Source organism: Tursiops truncatus, chromosome 19 (assembly GCF_011762595.2).
Source record: "Tursiops truncatus isolate mTurTru1 chromosome 19, mTurTru1.mat.Y, whole genome shotgun sequence".
NCBI lineage: Eukaryota > Metazoa > Chordata > Mammalia > Artiodactyla > Delphinidae > Tursiops > Tursiops truncatus.
In genome coordinates, this window is record NC_047052.1 from 51,122,643 (window position 1) to 51,145,288 (window position 22,646).

Consider the following 22,646-nt stretch of genomic DNA (forward strand, 5'->3'; position numbering starts at 1 on the left):
TTTCGCCTAAAAAGCAGGGTATGTGGCGTCAAAAGGTAGGGCTTCCGAGAAAGGAGGCTCGGCTTTCGAGAAAAGGCCACCGACTTCGACAAGGGGCGGGGCCGCTAGACAGGGGCCCGAAACCTGGAGCCAGCGCGGACCAATCAGGCTGCTGAGAGCGGATCCTCTGCGGGGAAAGTGGGCGTGGCCTAGGGGGGAAATCGCAGAGACCACACCGGAGGTCCTAGCCCAGGAAAACGCCCTCTGCGGTGAAGGAGAGGTAAGGGGCTGGAGGGTCCTGGACTCTTGGGTCTTGGGGAGAAGGGAAGCGGGGCACCAGAGGGCTGGAAAACTGAGTCTCGGAGGACACCAGTACCTCCAGATCCTGGGAAAAGAGGAGGCTGGGGCCCTGGACCTTTGGGCCTGGGGAAAGAGGGGGTCGAGATCCCGGAATCCTAGTCTAAGCGAAGAGGGTGCTGGAAGCCAGGACTCCTGGGTCTGAGGAAGGAAAGGCTGGAGGCTCGGAATCCTGGCTCCCGGGAAACGAGACGCTTTGCGTCTTGATTCTTGGAAGGGGTCAGGGAGCGGCGCCGGGAGTCCAGACTCCTGGGTCCAGGGGAGAAGGCGGCTTGGGACAGACTTATTCCACCTCTCCGCCCCCACAGACCACGCCGCCATGCCTCCCGCTGGGCCCCGTGCAGCCCTCCTTCTCCTGTCACTTCTGCTGCTGCTGCGCGCTATTCTGACCGTGCCCCTGGAGCGGGGGGCGCCCAAGGAGGAGAATCCCGCGACCGAAAGCCCCGTGAGTGGCGTGCCCTGCTCGCCAGCCAGGTGTTTGCAGTGGTACTACAATTCCCGTGCCCCCTGGCTGGCTACGGATGCGGCTTGGAGTCTGCCTGCCATTCTTTGCCGTCCCAGGGCTTTGACGTGGTGAAAAACTTGGGGGCGGGTGTGTGTGTGTGAGAGAGAGAGAAAGAGAGAGAGATTTCTAAGCCCCTGACTTTGAGATATGGAAAATCAGGTCAGATTTTAGATGAAAAATCTGCATCACCCCCCCCCCCCGCCCCACCTAAACCTCTCTGCTCTTTTAAGACGCCCTCCCCTCGAGAAGGACTCAAATAAAAAACTACATTTTCCAGTAGCATCTTGAGCAGGTGGTGTTAGTTAACTGGGGTGTCCTCACATCATGGAGCTCATGGGAGTTGTAGTTTAAATTATGATAGGGCACGGTAACTGCTCATTTATTCCAACTTGTGTTTATCGAACACTATGAAACCTTTGGTCTTAGGGAATTTGGAACTTGGAAAGATCCTCAAGGCCAGTGCCCTGATTTGTGGCCCGAATCCTACAGCTCCCACTAGGAATGGACACACCACTGTCTCTGGAACAAATCATCCCATGCTCCTGTATGACAGGTCCCCACCCAGCAAGTGAGGCCTTTGCTCCGTGAAATCTTTGCAGACACAGAAGGGCAGCTTGAGTCCCCTTGCCTTTCATTCATTCCACACATTTCTTGAGCATCTTCTAGGAGCCAGGCACAGTGCTAGAGCAAGCCCCCTGCCCTCACAGACCAGCTTAGTTTGCTGGGAAGACAAACGGCAGGGCCCTCTGAGAATGGACACCAGGGGTGATGGTCAGGGAGGAAGGAAGGGTCATTTGAGCTAAGATCTGAAGTGCAGGGAAGAATATTCCAGGCAAAAGGAAATGCCTGGGCAAAGGCTGCGTGGTGGAGGAGAGCATAGTGAGTAGAAGGACTTACAGGAGGCCAGTGTGGCTGAAACAGAGTGAGTGAGGGGGAGATCCCACGGGGCCTTGTGGGCCATGGTGGAGACTTTCTTTATTCTGAGGCTACTAGAGTGTTATAAATGTCGATAACAACAATCATAATAACGTTGACAGCTCTTACTAAGTGCTGAGTTAAATATTTAAAGATATTAACTGCTCTAATCCTCACAACAGTCCCTATGAGGTGGGTACTCACTAGCCTTACTTTACAGGTGCGGAAACTGAGGCACAGAGACGTTAAGTAACTTGCCCAAGGACTAAGATTGCCAGACTTAGCAAATAAAGACACAGGACACTCAGTTAAAATTGAGTGGGTTTCAGATAAACAACGAATAACCATTAGTATAATATACTGAAAGTTATTCATTGTTTTATCTGAAATTTAAATTTAACTAGGCATCCTAGCAGTCCGAACAAGGTCACATAGCTAGTAATTGGCAGATTTGGGATTCCAGCCCACTGTGTTTGGCTGAATGATGGCCCCCAAAGATGTCCATGCCCTAATCCCCAGAACCTGTGAATATATGGCAAAAGAGTGTTTGCAGGTATGATTGAGTTAGGTGGAGAAATTATCCTGGCTTATCCAGGTGAGCCCAATGTAATCACAAGGGTTCCATATAAGAGCCAGACAAGAAAGTCAGGGTCGGAAGCGATGTGATGATGTAAGCAGAGGTCAGAGTGATGCAAGGCCACAAGCCCAGGAGTGTAGGCAGCCTCTACAAGCTGGAAAAGGCAAGAAAGCAGATTGTTCCCTAAAGTCTCCAACATAAGCTCAGCTCTGCTGAACCATCTTGGGCTTCTGACCTCCAGAACTCTAAGAGAATAAATTTTTATTACTCTAAGCCACTTAAGTTTGTGATACTTTGTTACGGCAGCAATAGGAGATTAGTACACCCACAGTGCCATAGCTGGGTGATCGGCTCCCATTTATCACCTATGGTGTGTTCCTCAGCAAATGTAACGATAGTGGGCTTCCCTGGTGGCGCAGTGGTTGAGAGTCCTCCTGCCGATGCAGGGGACACGGGTTCGTGCCCCGGTCCCGGAAGATCCCACGTGCCGCGGAGCGGCTGGGCCCTTGAGCCATGGCCGCTGAGCCTGCGCGTCCGGAGCCTGTGCTCCGCAACGGGAGAGGCCACAACAGTGAGAGGCCCGCGTACCGCAAAAAAAAAAAAAAAAAAAAAAATGTAATGATAGCTATAGTAGACTGAGTATCTTCTAAAGCCTTACCGTGGTGCCAGGCTTTTTTTTTTTTTTTTTTTTTTGGTGCCAGGCTTTTTATCTCTTACTTTTCACCATAGCTCTGAGAGGTAAGAAATTTATTGCCTATTTTACAAATGGAAGAGTGAGGCCCAGGAAGAGGAAAGTGCCAGCCAGCTACACGTGGCAGGGCCAGGAGCCCAGGGATTTTTGTCTGTCTTGTTCACTTGCTGTGCCCCATAGAACAGTGCCTGGCACATGGTAGGGGCTCGCTGCATGCTTGTTGAATGAACAAATGTATGTTTCACTGCTTTCCAACAAATACCAGTGTGTCCACTCTATGGGCAGTGTTGAGCTGGGTGTTTACCCTTGTGATTTTAATTTCATCTCCACTACAGACAGACCTGGGAAGAAGTAAGAGCTGTGGCCCGGAGGATCAGGCAATTTGCCTGGGGTGACGGAGCAACCAGGGTCTGCTGGCTCTAGAGCCTTTATCCCATGGGGCAGGCCTCCCGCTCAGGGTTGGGGGCTGATCTCTGGGCCCCTTAGCAGGTGCCCAGGGGAGCAGAGCCTGGGTCCTACCTGCAGGGAAGAACCAGAGAGGGACAAGGGCTGAGGCTACTATGTTCATTCTTGTTGCCCTAGGACACAGGCCTGTACTACCACCGGTACCTCCAGGAAGTCATCAACGTGCTGGAGACAGACGGGCACTTCCGGGAAAAGCTGCAGGCCGCCAATGCTGAGGACATCAAGGTGCGGCTGGGTGCGAGCACACTGGGAGGGCATGCATGCTCAGAGGGCAGAATTCCAGGACGAACCAGGTTCCCTCAAGGGGAACCTTCCAGCCATCACAAAACTGAGACTCGGGAGAATTCACTTCTCGGGGTCACATAGCTGGGAAGGGATCTGGGGAAGACAGAATGTGTGGTTAAGTGTGGATGTGGACGGTACATGCCTCCCAGTATCAGCTCTACCAGCTGTGTGGCCTCCCTTCACTGTGCCTCAGTTTCCCCATCTGTAAAATGGGGTAATCATAGAACCTGCATCATAGGCCTGTCCGAGGAAGACGTGTAAAAGGCATGGATGTGCACAGTGGCCATTCTCAGTAAGCGCAATGTGAGGGCTGGTTCTGTGAGTTCTCAGCACAGTGCTCTTTACACAGGAAGAATTCAAAACACGGGAGATGCTGTCATCACTCACATCATCTCTAACTCTCATGTTAGACCTCTAGAGGAGCTGTGATTCTCCTTATTTTACAGAGGTGGACACTGAGGCCCTGGTAGCAGGGTTTGTCCTTCCTGGAGGCCTGGGTCTCAATCCCTGGACTGACTGAGCCTGGAACCCACATCCCACCCCATCCCCCAAGCAGTGTTCCTCGGAAAGGATGCTCACACACACACACACACACACACACACACACACGCCATGAGGAGACAACACTGCCTGCCACCACCCCACCCCACCTAGACTCCCCTCCCCGTTCAGGTGCATGTTGGAACATCCCACCTGGGGGATCCACCCCGAGTTCTCCAAACACCTTGGGCCAAAGGAGGCCCCAGGGCCTGGGACTGATGGGGGGAGGGCAGCCCCGCTCTCCCCAAAACCTCCCAGCATTCCTTGGGCTCTTGTCCATCCCCATCCACCTGGCCCCCGACAATGGACGGGCATAACTAGAGACTGCTGAGCCCAGCCCATCCCACTGCCCAGCTGAGGAAACGGAGGCCCTATAGGCCACCCAGCTTGTCCAAGGTCATACAAGTGGGAAATGACATCAGAAACAGTGGCCACGTAGGCAGGCAGGTTCTGGAGTGGGACGGTGGCAGGTTCCAATCCCAGCTCCACCTCGTGCTCTTCTGCGCAAGTGGTCACACCCCTCTGTGCCTTGGTTTCCTTCCCAGAAAACGGGGAGGCTCATGCAGCACTTTCTGTTGTGGGGAGATGGGGGTGGGGTTGTGTGAATCAGGGATAATCCCCACTTTGAGGCTTTGGTCCAGCCTGTCATCAGCCTTCAGTAAATGTCAGTTGTCCTTGTTACTGGTGGTGATAATCTCAGCCCCATTTTTGAGGTCCAGAGTAGGGAAGCAGTGTGGGGTCACGCAGTGCAGTGGTGCCAGGACTGGGATTTGAACCCAGGCCCCAGGACTCTCACTCTGGGGAGACATGACGCCACCTGTGTCACCAGGCTGGAAACTGGCCTCCTGTCCTCACTGTCTGAGGAAGCTTGGGCCAGGGGCTTCTCCTCCTGAACCTCAGTTTGTTCATCTATAAAATGGGGTTGTGGGCAGGATTAGAGGACGGACTCAGTGAGTCCAGTGCAGGACTTGACTCATCGTAGGTGCCTGACTGGTTGAAGTTAACATGACTGGCACTGCGGTCCCTTTGTCCTGCTGCCTCTGCAAAGGCCACGCCCCCTGCAGGCTGGAGAGACCCAAACGAGTGGCTGAGAAAGCCATCTGAGACAGTGCAGGGTGCTGGGGTGGCCGGAGGAGGGACCCAGTCCGTCTGACAGTGAGAGAAAGCTTCTAGGGAATGGATTGTCCCGAGTGAGGTTTGAATTCTGAGTGGGAGTGTCTGGTATAAAAGTTGAAACGGGGGGGAGGGGGGAAGGGCAAGTTTTCAACAGTAGAACTGTGTGTACCAGTGAAGCGTTCTGGTACCTTCAGCTATCTGCTGCTGGCTCCTTATAACTGACATAAAGACAGAGAGATGGGGCTGGAGCGGGGACGGCAGGGAGGAGGGGTAGGCATGGGCAGATGCAGGATCTTGCAGGATCTTCAGTGTTAGGCCCAGGGATTCGGTCCTGTGGGCATTGGGGAGCCACGGGGGTGGGGGACTGTGAGAAGGAGAGGGGTGGGGTCAGCACAATTGAGAAACAGACATAATCCAAAGTGATGATAGAGGTAACTCAGAGAAGGCACCCTGCTCAGCACGTGTGTGTGTGTGTGTGTGTGTGTGTGTGAGAGAGAGAGAGAGAGAGAGAGAGTGTGTGTGTGTGTGTGTGTGTGTGTGTGTGTGTGTGTGTGTGTGTATGTGGTGGCGTCAAGGGGGTTGGGGATTCTTCCAAGGGAGGTGCCGTCTGCTTTGAGTTTATTTTGCTTGTTTGTTTTAATTTTATTGAGATACAGTTGGTTTACAATGTTGTGTTAATTTCTTCTGTACAGCAAGGTGACTCAGTTATACATATATGTATTCTTTTTCATATTCTTTTCCATTATGGTTCATCACAGGACATTGAATAGAGTTCCCTGTGCTCTACAGTATGCTTTGAGTTTTGAAGGACTGTAAGGACCTGGTTAGGCTTGGAAAGCAGTGACAGGGAGAATCCCAGGCAGAGGGACCAGCATGTGTAAAGGCCTAGAAGTGGGAAAGAGACGTGAGCCATGAGTGTGATCTGATGAGTGACGGGAAATAAGAAGGGCCTCCAGTGCCAGGCTGAGGGGCTGGAATCTTGTCTCGGGGCCTCTGGGGAACCCCAGGAGGCATCAGAAAGCTCTTAGAAGGCTCCAGAGAGGGCAGCCTGGTTTGTGTCCCCTCTCTCCCGGGCAGAGTGGGAAGCTGAGCCGGGAGCTGGACTTCGTCAGCCACCATGTCCGCACCAAACTGGATGAACTCAAGCGGCAGGAGGTGTCAAGGCTGCGGATGCTGCTCAAGGCCAAGATGGACGCCCAGCAGGAGCCCAGTAAGCAGGCCGGTGGGGTGGGTGGAGCTGGCGATGTTGGGGGTCATGGGGCAGCCTCCCTCCCCGGCCTCCAGGTGATTTTGGCAGGTGGAGCCAACTGGGGCGTCATTCTCTCCACCCCTGTAAGATCTGCATGGAAGATTGATCGAGTTTTCTTCCTAGCACAAGCTACTATTAACATTACTCGGGAGATGTTAGTAATTTTAGTTGCTTGGGTGGTTTTTGATGTGTTTTTAATTTTTATTTTAACAAATCAGGGTCATTTAAAATTTTGATGTCACTTCAAACTTACAGAAAAGTTGCAAGAATACTACCAAAAGCTCTCAAATACCCTTAGCCCAGATTCTGTAATTGTTAATGTTTGCTCCATTTATCTGTAGTTCACATTTGTGAGTTCCTTGCAGACACCGTATTCCTTTATGCCTCAATATTTCAGTGTGATTTTTCTTAGAACAACAATGTTCTCCTACAATACTATAGTACAGTGATCAAAGTCAGGAAGTTCAACAGGTTACACTGTACTTTTCATTGCTTACTTATTCTTTCTCTCCCCCACTAGAATGATTCTAATTTCCTGGCATTTATATGTGAGGCTATATTTTATAGTCTAATTGTGTGGCTAAAAAAGAAAAACAAAGAAAAGAAAGAAAAATGTACCTGGAAGAGGGAGATTTGAGTGGATTTAAATTCCAAGATCCCATCTTATTTCTAACATTCCTAGATACAGTTTCTTGGAGCATGTGTCTGGACCATGCTATTTCTTTTTTCTTTTTTTTTTTTTTTTTTTTTTTTTTTTGCGGTACGCGGGCCTCTCCCGTTGAGGAGCACAGGCTCCGGACGCGCAGGCTCAGCGGCCATGGCTCACGGGCCCAGCCGCTCCGCGGCACGTGGGATCCTCCCAGACCGGGGCACGAACCCACGTCCCCTGCATCGGCAGGCGGACTCGCAACCACTGCGCCACCAGGGAAGCCCCCATGCTATTTCTTTTCAATGACTTTATTGAGATATGATTCATATACCAAACAATTTACCCATTTGAAGTGTACAGTTCAGTGATTAGTATATTCACAGGTATGTGCAACCATCATCAATTTTAGAACACCTTTATCACTCCAAAAAGAATCACTAGACCATGTAACTATCACCCCTCTATTCCCCACCGCACCCCTGGCAACCTACTTTCTGTCTCTATAAATTTGCCTGTTACGGACATTTTGTATAGATGGAATCATACGATAAGTGATCTTTTGTGTCTGGCTTCTTCTAGTGTAATATTTTCAAGGTTCATCCACACTGTAGCATGCATCACTGCTTTATTCCTTTTTAGGGCCAAGTAATATTCCCTTGTCTGGATCTACCATATTTAGTTTGTCCATTCATCCATTGATGGATATGCGTTGTTTGCATCCATTGGCTACAATGAACCATGCTGTTTTACTCATTGTAGCTTTGTGGGATATTCTGGTACTCCTGGGGCACCTTTTGGCTCGTCACTAAGTGTAAGAACAATCCCATTTTACTGAGATTTACCTCCAGCTTCTTCTTTCATCTCCTGACCCCCTTGAGGCTCCTGTGTTACAGATGGGGACCCTGAACGTTGGTAGATGGTGTTAAGGGTCAGTAAGAGAGCTGAGCTTTGTTTTCATTCCTGTCTGATGCCTCTTATCCATTGATCAAATATGTCTTGAGTTCTACTCTGTGCCAGGCACTGAGCAGGGTGCTGGGGCTCTAAGGTGACCAGACGGGCATGGTCTCCGGCCTCCTTCTGCATAACCATCCATGCCTTCTCTGTCTTGCTGTTTTAATTACTACAGTTTCGGAGTCTGACTCGATCTCTGGTAAACTGGCTGTTCCCTTGTCATGAATGAGAAAAAATCCCTCCCATCAGTTGGTTGCTTATTACATCCCATACGCTAAGCTATGTACTTCAACTTTTGTCCCTTTAACAACTCAGGAATCTCCAGAATCTGATTACTTCTCTCCACGTCCATTGCTGTCACTGGGTCCCACGTGGATCAGCGCAGTCTCCTCCTCCCTGGGCACCCTGCCGCCGCCCTTGCTTTTCCCACTATTTCCTGTAGAACAGCCGTTCTTAACACAATCCTGTTAATATCTGGATTCATTTCCTGTGGCCACTGTAACAAATCAGCAACAACTTAGAGGCTTAAGACAACACACATTTATTCTCTTTACCTTTTGGAGATCAGAAATCCAAAATCAGTTTCACTGGGCCAAAATCAAGGTGTCAGCAGGGCTCTGTTAGTTCTGGAGGTGCTATGGGGGGGAATCTGTTTCCTTGCCTTTTCCAGCTTCCAAATCTTCATTCCTAGGCTGGGAACCTCTTCAAATGCAGCAGCGTAGCGTTTTTCTCCAGTCATCACGTGGCATTCTTCTGTAGTCAGATCTCCCGCTGCTTCCCTCTTACAAGGATTACATTTAGCCCCCTTCTCCAGTTAATCCAGGATCATCTCCCCATCTCAATATCCTTAATTTGATCACATCTGCAAAGTCCCTTTTGCCCCATGAGATCATATATTCATAGGTTCCAGGGATTCAGATGTGGACATCTTGGGGGGGGGGCCTTTTATTCAGCCTATCACAGCACCCAGTTCAAATCCTGTCCCTCCTGTGCTCAGAACCAGCCATGGCTCCCCAGTGCCCTCAGGATCAAGTCCACACTCCTTGCTAGTTGGAGGCCATGCTGAGCCCTGCCACGCCCGTCCTAGCCCCTCCTTTCACATGTGTGCCCTCTCACCCGACCCTCTGGCATCAGCATTTTTAGTACGGAGGGTAACACATCTTTCTCACCTTGGGACTTTTGCCTGTGACATTCTTTCTCGGGGCTCTTGGCATGGCCAGTGGAGCTTTGGTCTCAGCCCAGATGTCGCCTCCCTCGTCCTGCCCTGACCGTCCTTTGTGAAGAGTCCTCCATTTGTTTGAGTCCTTTGTGGTCGTGTGTTTGTCCCTTACTCACCTGTTCTCCATCTTGACCGGGTGCTCCAGGGGACAGATGCCGTCACCATCTGTTTCCTGCTGTGTCCACAGTGCTAGGCACAGGGTCGGGCCCAGAGTATGGCTCAACACGTATCTGTGGCATGAATAACGAATTATGAGACTTGATCTGTGCCTGTCTCCTGGGTCTGTCCCTCCTCTGGGCTCACCCAGGCCCAGAGCTGCCGCCACTACAGCCTGAGTCACCTGGATTCCAGCTGCCTGTGTGTGTGCCTTTCACCCCCACCAGCCCAGGAGCCACTGGAGGTGCAGGCCCGGGTCTGATTCACATGGGGGCCCCCAGCAGGCCTCTCAAGATGTGTGTCCAGTGGATGAGTGGGTGCCAAGTGTGTCCTGGTCTCTCCCTCTCTGCCGGGAAACTCTCATACAAGGAGGCTGCATTACTTTGCTAGGGCTTCTGTAACAAAGTACTACAGACCGGGTGGCTTAAACAATAGGCATTGATTGTCTCACAGTTCTGGAAGCCATAAGTCAAAAATCAAGGTGTGAGCAGGGGGTGGTTCCTTCCGAGGGCTGTGCGGGAGAATCTGTTCTGGGTCTTTCTCTTTGATTTGGAGATGGCCACTCCCCCCCCCCCCCGCCCCCGCCATGTCTACTCACATTGTCTTCCCTCTGTGTGTGTCTCTGTGTCCAAATTTTCTCTTTTTATAAGGACTCCTGTCATATGGGATTAGGGCTCATCCTCATGACCTCATTTTAACTTGATCACCTCTGTAAAGCCCCGCTCTCCAAATAAGGTCACATTCTGAGATACTGGGGCTATCAACCTCCCTGTGAATTTGGGGGCACGCAATTCAACCCATAACAGAATTAAGTGTCATGTGCTCTGGAGCCCAACTAATCCTCACTCTGCCTCTTCCTAGATGGTGACCTAGACGTCACTTCCCCTCTCTGGGCCTCAGTTTTCACATCCATAAAATGGGATAATCACAGAACCTATGTGAGATTTTTGTGAAAAGTAAATGCATTAATATATTTAATATATTTAGAGCAGGGCCTGGCACATAGTACATGTTTGATACATGTTGGTTATCATCATGGTTATTATTATTTTCAGCATCAGACTCAGTTGTGGCATCACCTCGTCCAGGAAGCCCTCCCTGATTGCTCCAGGCTTATTCAAGCCATCCTCTGTGGGCTTCTCCTGTGCCCTCTGTGGTCTCCTTTAGAGCACATCCAGCCCAGGATAGTTTTTGTTTGTTTGATTTTTGTTTGTTTTTTTGCTGTGCTATGTGGCTTGTGGGATCTTAGTTTCCCAACCAGGGATCGAACAGGGCCCCCGGCAGTGGAAGCGCTGAGTCCTAACCACTGGACTTCCAGGGAATTCCCGCAGGATAGGGATTTTGAAAGAAAGAACGTTCCATGAGTTGTTCACCCCACCACCACCCCGTCTTCCCTCTCATCCAGATGTACAGTTGGATCACCTGAGCCTCCTGAAGCAGTTTGAACACCTGGACCCTCAGAATCAGCACACATTCGAGGCCCGGGACCTGGAGCTGCTGATCCAGACAGTAGGTTGAGGGGGACCTGCGGGCAGAGGACTGAGGGAAGCTTTGTAGAGGGGGAGAAGGGAGCAGACGCTGGGATGTGAGCCCACTCACCCCTGCCTGGTGTTCTCTGAGGCTAGCGGCTGCAGAAGGGCTGCTTGTGCCTAAAAACCTTCCCCAGATTCTCTACAGGAAAGCGGAGCTGTGTGCGTGTGTGTCGGGGTCGGGAGGTTGGCTCCACGCACATCTGGATTCAAATCCCTCTCCTATGACTGGGGGCAGGAATTCCCTCTGTGTCCTTGCTGTAGGCAGAATAATAGCCCCTCAAAAGACGTCACATGCTGTCTGCGGAACCTCTGGCTCTGTGACCTGATGTGGCCAAACAGACTTTGCAGTTGTGATTAAGCTGAGGAGCTTGCGATGGGGGGGATGAGCCTGGGTTATCCAGGTGGACCCTAAGTGTCATCACAAGGGTCCTTGTAAGAGGGATGCAGGGAGTTCCCTGGTGGCCTAGTGGTTAGGATTCTGGGCTTTCACTGCCAAGGCCCAGGTTCAATCCCTGGTTGGGGAACTGAGATCCCGTAAGCCATGTGGTACGGCCAAAGAAATTAATAAATAACATAACATAACATAAAATTTAAAAAGAGGGAAGCTGAGGGAGATCTGACTACAGTAGAGGGCGACAGTGTGACGACCAAAGCAAGGTGGCTCTGCTGCTGACTTTGAAGATGGATGAAGGGGCCACAGGCACGTATGCAGCTCTAGAAACTGGAAAAGGCAAAGAAGGGGGTTCTCTCCTAGAGTCTCCGGAAGGAGCACATATCTGCCAACACTGTAATTGCAGCCCAGTGAAACTGATTTCAGACCCTGGCCTCCATGCTGTTAAGATGATGAGTGTGTGTTAAGCCACAATAAAAAATAATTTGTTAGAGCAGCACAGGAACAAACGTAGTCTTCATGTGAGAAGTAGGATCTACAACCCTGCCTTGTGGGGAAGGCCAAGTTCGGGGCTGGGGAGTGGCACGGAATGCTCAGGTCTGCCCCTGCCTCTTCCCTGCTCACATCCCTTCTGTAGCTCCCCAGCACCCCCAGGACAGAACCTACCTCTCTGCCTGACTTGAGCCTCAGCCTGCTTTTCTGGCTGACTGGAGCTCCATCTAGTGGCCATGAAGATAATAGCAGCCATTTGATTGAGTCCATGCCTGACCTTCGTCCCCGAGAGACGGTTCTGCCGCTTATTTCCAGAACATTCCAGAAACTGTCCACTTTCCTGCAGCCGCTCTGTCATTCTCCTGGTCTCAACCCCAGAGATGGGCTCCTTGCTTCTGCCTTCCACACTCAACAGCAGGGTTTCTCAACTCGGCACTCTTGACACTTGGGGCTGGATAATTCTTTGCTCTGGGGATTATTTGTGCATTTTGTGACGTTTAGCAGCATCCCTGGCCTCTACCCACTAGATTCCAGTAGACCTCCCCTAGTTGTGACAACCAACAATATCTTCAAACATTAACTGCTGTCCCCTGGGGACCGCAGTCACCCCAGGTTGAGAACCTCCATCTGTTCCCCACACAACAGCTGTATTGGTTTTCTATTGCTGCCATATAACAAATTACCACAGACTCAGTGACTTAAGACAACAGAAAGCTATCCTCTTACAGTTCTGGAGGCCAGTAGTTGAAAATCGGTATCACTGGACCAAAACCAAGGTTTCCTTAGAGGCATCTGCTTCTTGCCTCTTCCAGCTTCTGGGGGTTGCCAGCATTCCTTGGCTTGTAGACACATCACTCCAGTCTCTGCCTCCACCATCACGTGGCATTCTCCCTGTGTCTCTCTGTGTCTTCTCTGTAGCCTTCTTGTAAAGACACTAGTCATTAGAATTAGGGGCCACCCTAATCCAGCAGGACCTCATCTTAACTAATTACATCTGCAAAGATCCTGTTTCCAAGTAAAGTCACATTCTGAGGTTCTGGGTGCACATGAATTCTGGGGGGACCCTATACAACCCAGTATAGTATTGTTATCACCATTTTCCAAGGCAGAAACTGAGGCACAGAGAGAATGAGTAACTTGCCCAAGGTCACAGAGCCAGCAGGATTTGTTCACGTGGCAGAGCCTAGATTTGAACCCTGGGCAGAATAATTAGAGACCTCATGTTGTTTACCCCCTAGCTGTACTGCTTTCCATATTAAGTCACCTCATGTGCTGTTCCTTATTATTTATTCCTCCAAGATCTTGAGATTGTGGAGGACTTAGAAGAAATGAGTTAAAGTTGCTATTGTGTAACCATCCTCGTCTTTTGACCGAAAAGAGAAGGCTATGTATTATGGGACAAAAGTGACATCGGGACATAAGACCCAGCACACGTGGAAGTTGGGCCAGGTTCAGAGCCAAAGGCCTGGCATTCGGAGTTTGGAATTAGGGGCTGGGCATAGAAGTGAGGTGAGAGTGACCGTCTGCCTTTCCCCAGGCCACCCGGGACCTTGCCCAGTACGATGCAGCCCATCATGAAGAGTTCAAGCGCTACGAGATGCTCAAGGAACACGAAAGACGCCGTTATCTGGAGTCCCTGGGAGAGGAGCAGCGAAAGGAGGCAGAGAGGAAGCTGGAAGAGCAACAGCGCCGGCACCGAGAACACCCCAAAGTCAATGTGCCTGTAAGGACCCCCATTCATGCCTACCCCCCACAACCATGTCCAACTTTCCAAGCGCCACAAGAAAGTAGCTGAAAAACTACAACTCCCAGCAGAGCTTGAGGCAAAAGGCCCCTTTCAATGTACCCAGCTACCTCCAGGGGCTGCTGGGAGTTGTAGTTTTATTGCTTGAGGGGAATGACATTTGAGGGATGGGGGTAAAGGGTTCTCTAGCTTTATCCTATGGGACCCAGACCTCTTGCTCATGAGCCCCCGGCTCTCCCTTCCACAGGGCAGCCAAGCCCAGTTGAAGGAGGTGTGGGAGGAACTGGATGGATTGGACCCCAACAGGTTTAACCCCAAGACCTTCTTCATACTGCATGGTAAGGAGGGAGTCCCAAGACCCAGGCTAACGCTGAGGCTCTGACCTTTCTGGGGCCTGAATGCTAAGAAGGGGTCTCCCTAACTCACGGGGCTTAGGGAGGCCAAAGAGGTCTGAGCCCCTCTCCCCTGGTGGTCTAGAAGGCCCTGTCCCTCCCTGTTGTTGGGAATAGGATGTTCCATGGAAGAGCTCGTCCTTTTTTCTGGGATACACCAGGCCTCTGGGTTCTAAGGACTGACTGGTGTCCCTAACTGAGCAAACCAGGCTATAGCCTGTCACCAGAGCTTAGCAGGGTCTGATTCATTCATTCAGCAAATGTTTACAAAGAGACCTCTAAGGACCAAGCTTCACGGAGACCCTGTGTGTACAGCTGTGAACAAAAGAAAGTCCCCCTGGCATCACAGAACCAGTGATCAGGCAAACAGATAGTTCTGTAGTTCAGTGAATCTAAGTGACCATTGGAACATAAGATGAACACTTGAATTTTACATAAACTGCCCATTAAACTAACACATCATCGATGATAAGATGCCTCCCAATTTTATGGATGATAAAATATGGGGAGAAAAAAAGTGCATCTTAGAATCAGTGAAGTAGATTCTATAGGAGATGATCAGGTAGTCACATTACCATGGAAAGCAGGACAGTGGGATTAAAGGTCTAGAACGATGATTTTAGATAGCCTGGTCTGGAAAGATTTTTGCTAGACCAGCACTGTCCAGTAGAACTTCCTATGCTGATGGAAGTGTTCTGCAGCTGTGTTGTCCAATACAGCAGCCACCAGCCCCATTTGGCTTTATTTTCTTTTTCTTTTTTGGCTGTACAGCATGGCATGTGGGATCTTAGTTCCCTGACCAGGGATCGAACCTGTGCCCCCTGCAGTGGAAGCGTGGAGTCCTAACCAGTGGACCGCCAGGGAAGTCCCTGGTTTTTTTTTTTAAACGAATGAGGCAATTTATTAACCCAGCATCATTTGTTCTTTCATTTTAATTAATTTTTATTGGAGTATAGTTGATTTACAGTGTTGTGTTAGTTTCTGCTATACAGCAAAGTGAATCAGTTATGCATATACATATATCCAGTCTTTTTTAGATTTTTTTCCCATATAGGTCATTATAGAGTATTGAGTAGAGTTCCCTGTGCTATACACTAGGTTCTTATTAGTTCCCATGTGGCTATTATTATTAATTAAGCACTTGAAATGTGGGTTTTACAACTAAGAAATTGAATTTTAATCAATCAAAAAATTTTTTAATTTATTAAATTTATTTATTTTTGGCTGCGTTGGGTCTTCATTGCTGCGTGCGCACTTTCTCTAGCTGCATTGAGTAGGGGCTACTCTATGTTGCAGTGAGCGGACTTCTCACAGCGGTGGCTTCTCTTGTTGCGGAGCACGGGCTCTAGACGTGTGGGCTTCAGTAGTTGTAGCACGCGGGCTCAGTAGTTGTGGCGCACGGGCTTAGTTGCTCCGCAGCATGTGGGATCTTCCCAGACCAGGGCTCGAACCCATGTCCCCTGCATTGGCAGGCAGATTCTTAATGGCTGTACCACCGGGGAAGCCCCTGATCAATTAAAGCTTTTAAAATTTGTAATTGTGGTAAAATACACTTGACATAAAATCTACCATCTTAGCCATTTTTAAGTGTACATATCAATAGTGTTAAGCATACTCACATTATTGTGCAGCAGTCTTTTCATCCTTACAAAACTGAAACTCTGTATTAATCATCAACTCCCCATGACCCCTCCCACATCCCCTCGTAACTTCTATTCTCTTTTGTCTATGAATTTGACTCTTCTAGCTACCTCATATAAGTGGAATTGTAGAGTATTTGTCTTTTTTATGACTGGCTTATTTCACTTAGCATAATGTCAAGAAAATGAATCTTTCCTTGTATTCGATTGTTACTCATTTAAATTTCATTTGCCCCATGTGGCTAGTGGCCGCTGGATTGGACAGCACCGCTCAAGAGAGATGACATTTGAACCAAGACCTCAGTGAAGTGAGGGGGTGAGCCTCGAAGATATTTGTCTAGATGGGGGGCACACGCAGGGGAGAATGAACTTGGTGGGTTTCCAAGGTCACTGGAGCCGAACGCTTGAAGAGAAGAATGATAAGAAAGGGAATTCCTGGGGGGCGTGGGGTGAATTGGGAGATTGGGATTGACATCTGTACACTATTGATACTATGTATAAAATAGGTAACTAATGAGAACCTACTGTACAGCACAGGGAACTCTACTCAGTGCTCTGTGGTGACCTAAATGGGAAGGAAATCCAAAAAAGAGGGGATATATGTATACGTATAGCTGGTTCGCTTTGCTGTACAGTAGAAACTAACACAATAGTGTAAAGCAACTATACTCCAAAAAAAAAACTCATAGATAAAAATTACTGGACTTCCCTGGTGGCGCAGTGGTTAAGAGTCTGCCTGCCAATGCAGGGGACACAGGTTTGAGCCCTGGTCCCGGAAGATCCCACGTGCTGCGGAGCAACTAAGCCCGTGCGCCACAACTACTGAGCCTGTGCTCTAGAGCCCGTGAGCCACAACTACTGAAGCCCGCGCGCCTAGAGCCCGTGTTCCGCAACAAGAGAAGCCACCACAATGAGAAGCCCACACACCGCAACAAAGAGTAGCCCCCGCTCGCCACAACTAGAGAAAGCCCGCGCACAGCAACAAAGACCCAACGCAGCCAAAAATAAATAAATAAATACATCTATTTTTTTAAAAAAATTACCAATTTAACCATTGTTAAGTGTAAAAAAAAAAGGAATTTCCTGGCGGTCCAGTGGTTAGCACTCTGCGCTTTCACTGCCGAGGGCGCGGGTCCAATCTCTGCTCAGGGAACTAAGATCCCACAAACGCAGCCAAAAACAAAAAAGAAGAATGATAAAGACTGCTAGGGAGGTAACAGCCACCCTAAGGGTAAGGAATTTGGATTTTATTCTGTCTTGAGTGAGACACAGCAAAAGGATTTTGAGCAGAGGAACTGACCCCATCTGCTTTAAGGGTTGGCAGGATCCGTCTAGGTGCTGTGTTGAGGACAGGCTGTAGGGGCCAGGGCCAAAGCCAGGACCCTAGTTAGGAGGCCTGAGATGCTGGTGACTGGACCGTGGAAGTAGGGAAGAGTGGTCATATTCTGGATTTGTCTTGAAGGTCAAGCTGGTAGGACTTGAGGATAGACTTGATGAGGATTGTAATGGAACAAGAGAGTCAAGGGTGACTCCGAGGTATTTGGCCTGAGCAACTGGAAGGATGGAGAGAGAAGGGCAAGCATGTTTGTCAGGGAAGATTGGGAACTGGGTCTGTCCATGCCAAGCTAGAGATGTCTATTAGACATTTATGTGGAGATGGAGAGTAGGCAGTTGGGTATTCAGGTGTGGAGGCAGCTTGCGGATGGCATTAAAGATGAGGGACTGGAGGAACCCATCTAAGGAAGTCTTGCCAGTAGAACTGTTTCTGTAATGATGTTCTCTGCTGCCCAGTATGGCGGCCACCAGCCATATGTGGCTATTGAGTGCTTGCCATGTAGCAAGTAGGACTGATAAACTGAAATTTTAATTTTATTTAAACAGCCCATGTGGTTAGTGGCAACCATATTGGACACATCTGAATATTTGATAGGGAAGAAGTCATTGTCCCCTGTCCCCTACACCACCCGTAGAGGTCAGGAAGAGGACAGGGCCAGTGAAGGAAAATAAGGGCAGCTGGAGAGGAGAGGGTGATGTTCTGAGAGCCAGAGGCAGAAAGTCAAGTAAGGTGCAGGCTGAAGCTTAACCATTGGATTTGCAAGGTCAGGGTTCCTGGCCGCCTCCCTGGGACCAGCGTGGGTGCTGATCTGAGGGAGCAGAGGAGGCGAAGGCAGTGGGCAAGGTGCATGTGGTGGAGGAGTCTGATTGGCAGGGAGAGGATTCTTTGGTGATCAGAGTCAGCCCTGGGCTGGTTCTCTGGGAGACGTCCCTGACACCCCTGTATCCTGGGCAAAGGGCTGATCCTGTGCCCAGGTCACTGGGAGCTAGAGATCAAGTCATTCTGCATGACAATGGGCCCAAGAATGGTCCCAATGGAGTCTCAGGACCCTGGTAGGGAAAGGGCTGTCTTAGCAACGGGCCAATGGGGCACTGAAGCCTGAAGGCCACCATCCTACTGTCAGAGACCCGTTGTTACCTATCCGCTGAGAACAGACCTCGCATCAGCCCAGAATTCCTTCTCCAACAGGTCACTTAGGAACTTGACCCACTCCGTCTTCAGTCCCCCAAGACACCTTGTTGTCTCTTCCTCAGATATCAACAGTGATGGTGTCCTGGATGAGCAGGAGCTGGAGGCCCTCTTCACCAAGGAGGTGAGTATCTTGGAAGCCATGGGCGCAGAGGATGCCCAGGTCAGCAACGTGTCCCCTCGGGATCCTAGTACTCCCCTCAGGTCCCCCTGGATGTGCGTTCAGGGGGAAAACTACAACTCCCGGCAGCCCCTGAGGCAAAAAGAGGCTGTCAGGAGTGGCAGGGTGTCCCAAGGACTGATGGGAGTTGAAGTTGTCTGTGTGTGTTAAGAGGTTGGGTAGCCTGGGAAGGAGCTTGCCCTGGACCTCTCAGTACATCCTGCTTTTCGCTTGACCCTGCAGCTGGAGAAGGTGTATGACCCCAAGAATGAGGAAGATGACATGCGGGAGATGGAGGAGGAGCGGCTGCGCATGCGGGAGCATGTGATGAAGAATGTGAGAGGAGGGCCCCGGGCCGTGGGTGAGGGCGGGGGTAGGGGTGGAGGGAGGTCCAGCTCTGTTGCTTACCCTTACCTGGCTCCCCAGGTGGACACCAACCAGGACCGCCTCGTGACCCTGGAGGAGTTCCTTGTATCCACGCAGAGGAAGGAGTTCGGGGACACCGGGGAGGGCTGGGAGGTGAGGACACGGAAGATACTCTGGATCCTGACTGTGTCTCTCTCTCCCAGACCTAACCCGTCTTTTGGGGTCTCTGGCCACTTCTCTTTCTCTCTGGGTCTCTGACCTCCAAGCCCCCCAGCTCTCTGTCCCCCCAACCTCCTGGGTCGTTGTCTCCCCCTCTCTGGGTCCCTGTTCTCCCACTGCTCCACTCTGGGTCTTTATCTCCCTTCCCACCTCCCACTCAGGTCTCTCCATCCACACGCATGGCCGAGGCCTCCCAGCCTTCCCTGAACCTCCTCCATTAGCGGGGCTGGGGCTAGAGCCCCCCTGCTGATGGCCCCTGTCCTCACCCCGGCAGACAGTGGAGATGCACCCTGCCTACACGGAGGACGAGCTGAGGCGCTTTGAGGAGGAGCTGGCTGCCCGGGAGGCAGAGCTCAATGCCAAGGCCCAGCGCCTCAGCCAGGAAACTGAGGCTCTGGGTCGCTCCCAGGGCCGCCTGGAGGCCCAGAAGAGAGAGCTGCAGCAGGTGACTGGCCAGGGAAGGGGGTCCATCCTCTGAGCCCCTGGAGGCCCTTGTCCTAGTGTGTCCAGAAGTGCGGAAGGCTTACAGCCACTGTGTTAATCACTGGTAGATCCTTGGGTAGCAGCTGCCATCTTGAGTAAGGGCAGACGTTGTCCCCATCCCTGGCTGCTCTGTGGCTGCCATGTTGGATAAGGGCAGTGAGGTTGTAAGCAGGAGAGAGGGGAAAGGCCGAGGAGGGAGGAGGAGGCTTCCCTGTCCCAAGGTGTGACCCAAGCCATGACCAGGGAGGGAGAACTGGATCTTTAACTAGTATTAAGCCCAACTCTCAATGAGGGAGAAAAACTGAGGCCCATGGAGAAGGGACTGGTCCATGACCACTTAGCAGGTTGCCATGGAGACTCAACATCATACCCTCTCGCCTCTGTGATCTCCCCCACCCCCTGCAGGCCGTTCTGCAAATGGAACAGAGGAAACAGCAGCAGCAAGTCCACAACAACCCAGCACCCGGCCCCGAGGGACAGCTCAAGTTCCACCCAGACACAGGTGCTGGCCCCTGGGCCCAGGGGGCAGGGAAGGAGCTGGGGGCCCAGACTCCTGGGTCTGAGAGAGGAGGGGCTGGTAGTCTAGTGCTACCATTTTCTTCCTCCATTTCCAGATGATGCACCTGTCCCAGCTCCAGCTGGTGACCAGAAGAATGTGGATCCTTCAGAAAAGAAAGTTCCAGAACAGACCTCCAAGCTGCCCCAGCTGGAGTCACAGCACCTGTGATCCTTCTGGGACGCCGGGTTCCTACTGAAGCTGATGGGGGGGGGGATGAGGTGTCACAATCAACCTTCTTTGGGGCCTGGCAACACCTGTGGCCTGCTAGGTGGGGTGGGATGCGGGGACAGGGCACTTTCCGTATTGCTGCCCGAGCCATGTATCTGCTGCCTCAGCTTCCACAGCCTTCCAGTCTGTGGTCCCTTCTTTCTGTCCCCCTCCGAGGGACCTGCCTTCGCTTGTCCAGTCAAGTGCTCACTGGCTCAGCCTACCTTAGGGAAGCCCCCTCCCTCCCAAAATGGTCTGCTCCATGCCTGCCTTTCTAGTTGCTTTGGGCCTCAATGCCCAGGTTGTGGCCACTCTGGAATCCTGCATCCCCACAGCTACTGGAATCCTGCCTGCTGCTCTGGGCCCAGCTTCTGTTGGTTTATGGGGCTTGGGTGGTCCCTTAAGACCTTTCTCTACCTTTTGTGGGACCAGCGATGCCTCAAAAACAGTGTCTCCCCCACGGCTGGGTGTGAGGGCCAGAAGAGTCCTCAGCATAGCTGATCACCTCTCATACCAGGAGCCCTGACGTCTTGGCCCCTAGCCCCTTCCCCACACAACCCCAGAAGGGTCACAGAGCTGACTCCACCCCAGGATCAGGTTCCAGCCCCTCAGCCTTTCTGGCCTTATCTCACGTGGCTCCCTGCCCTGCTCTGTACTCTGGTTCCAACCAAATACACTTCCTGGAACAAATCCATGCGTCTGTTTCTTTGTAAATCCTTTTCCTTCTGAAACTTCAGCCATGTTTCACCTGCCAAAGTCCTCCTCGTTCTTTAAGAATCAATTCAAGCATATTTCTGAGAGGCTCTGTCCTGGCATCTTTGTCCTCTCCTGATGGGTCCGCTGCCTACGCACATGCACACACACACACACACATGCACCTTCAGTAGGATCCTTTCAGCCACAAGGACAGAAAACCCAAACCTAGGCTTAAACAATAAAGAAAAATGTATTATTGCCCAAAACAAGAAGTCCCAAGGTAGAGTGACTCCAAAGCCTTCAGGGAACCAGGTTCTCCCATCTCCTAGCCCTGCTGTGGGAGGTGGGGGGGTGGGGCTGTACTCCTCTTGTCCCAAAGTGGCTGCAGCTGCTCTGGATGTCACACCTGTCTGCACTAACAGCTGACAAAGGAAGTTGGCAGAGGCTACAAATCAGAGCCTCTTCCCACCCCCCCCAGAGCCTGTTTACCAACATGTCACTGGGCATGAGACAGGTCTAGTTTAGTGTCCAAAGAGAGGAAGAAATGTGAAGGAGGCCCCAGTGATAAAAAATTATCTGGGATGCTCATTAACAATACATATTCCCAGACCCTGGAATGTCCAAGGAAGTTTCCTGGGAAGGTACATGTGCCACGCCCGCCCTTCTCCCCTGCTGAACCTCAACAAAAATGACCTTTGCAAACAGCCACAGCCTCTCTGCTTCTCTTGGAAAACTGGGAGCTGGGCCTTAGTGACCCAATCTGGAAAATGGGTATAAAATGGTAGCAGCTTTCTAGCATCCTTTGAAGGATCTGAAAATAATAATACACATGAGTGGCATAGCTTCTGGGCTGAAATTTGAGGTTAGCAAGTAATAGCTGTTATTGCTATTAAATGGACATGTCTATACAACTTATGTCTCTGGGAGCCTGTCCTTGACTCCCATATCTAAGGAAACCCATTCTAGTCACCCAGGATGCTTTTTACTTTTTTTTTTTTTTTTTTTTTTTTTTTTTTTTTTTGCATTACGCGGGCCTCTCACTGTTGTGGCCTCTCCCGTTGCGGAGCACAGGCTCCAGATGCGCAGGCTCAGCGGCCATGGCTCACGGGCCCAGCTGCTCCGCGGCATGTGGGATCTTCCCGGACCGGGGCACGAACCCGTGTCCCCTGCATTGGCAGGCGGACTCTCAACCACTGCGCCACAGAGATCTTGGCAGTGGTGGTTTGATGGGAGCTGGAGAGAGCCCACCATCCAAGGGGTCACTAGAGCATAAATCGGGTGGAAGGATGTGCGGGGGCGGGCGGTCAGGATCACATTTCCCACAAGCTCCTGGAGCAGACGTGTATGAGCAAATCCACAGTTTGCCTGCCTCAGCCTGTGTGACCTTGGGCAGGGAACAGTATATGGGTAGGAGGTGTCCCTAACTGCACCCTCCCTTAGCCTCTCTCTGCCTTTGTCTCCTCATCAGTAAAGGGGAGATACCACACTATCCACCCTCTGGTGAGGAGTAAATGGGATGGTATACAACAGGCCTTAGCACACAGCAGGTTCTCTATAGATGTTAGCTGATTGGCCCTTCACTTTGAG

The 22,646-nt window shown here is 51.0% G+C and overlaps 1 protein-coding gene across 1 annotated transcript; it reads left to right on the top strand.

Moving 5' to 3' along the window:
- The first annotated feature begins 121 nt into the window (after window positions 1-121).
- Window positions 122-21,053, top strand: NUCB1 (nucleobindin 1). The gene is made up of 13 exons (XM_033844480.2): window positions 122-259; window positions 645-781; window positions 3,607-3,714; window positions 6,508-6,640; window positions 11,060-11,163; window positions 13,607-13,792; window positions 14,061-14,151; window positions 18,435-18,493; window positions 18,773-18,865; window positions 18,956-19,048; window positions 19,389-19,559; window positions 20,003-20,099; window positions 20,212-21,053. The coding sequence occupies exons 2-13, from the start codon at window positions 656-658 to the stop codon at window positions 20,322-20,324; spliced, it is 1,374 nt and encodes a 457-aa protein (XP_033700371.1). The 5' UTR covers window positions 122-259; window positions 645-655; the 3' UTR covers window positions 20,325-21,053.
- The last annotated feature ends 1,593 nt before the right edge of the window (window positions 21,054-22,646 follow it).

Bases quoted from the DNA above. Each gene is read 5' to 3' on its own strand.
- NUCB1 (XM_033844480.2), top strand. From the start codon at position 656: ATGCCTCCCGCTGGGCCCCGTGCAGCCCTCCTTCTCCTGTCACTTCTG. The intron at 782-3,606 runs GTGAGTGGCGTG...TTGTTGCCCTAG, and splicing joins ATCCCGCGACCGAAAGCCCC to GACACAGGCCTGTACTACCA. The intron at 18,494-18,772 runs GTGAGTATCTTG...TTGACCCTGCAG, and splicing joins AGGCCCTCTTCACCAAGGAG to CTGGAGAAGGTGTATGACCC.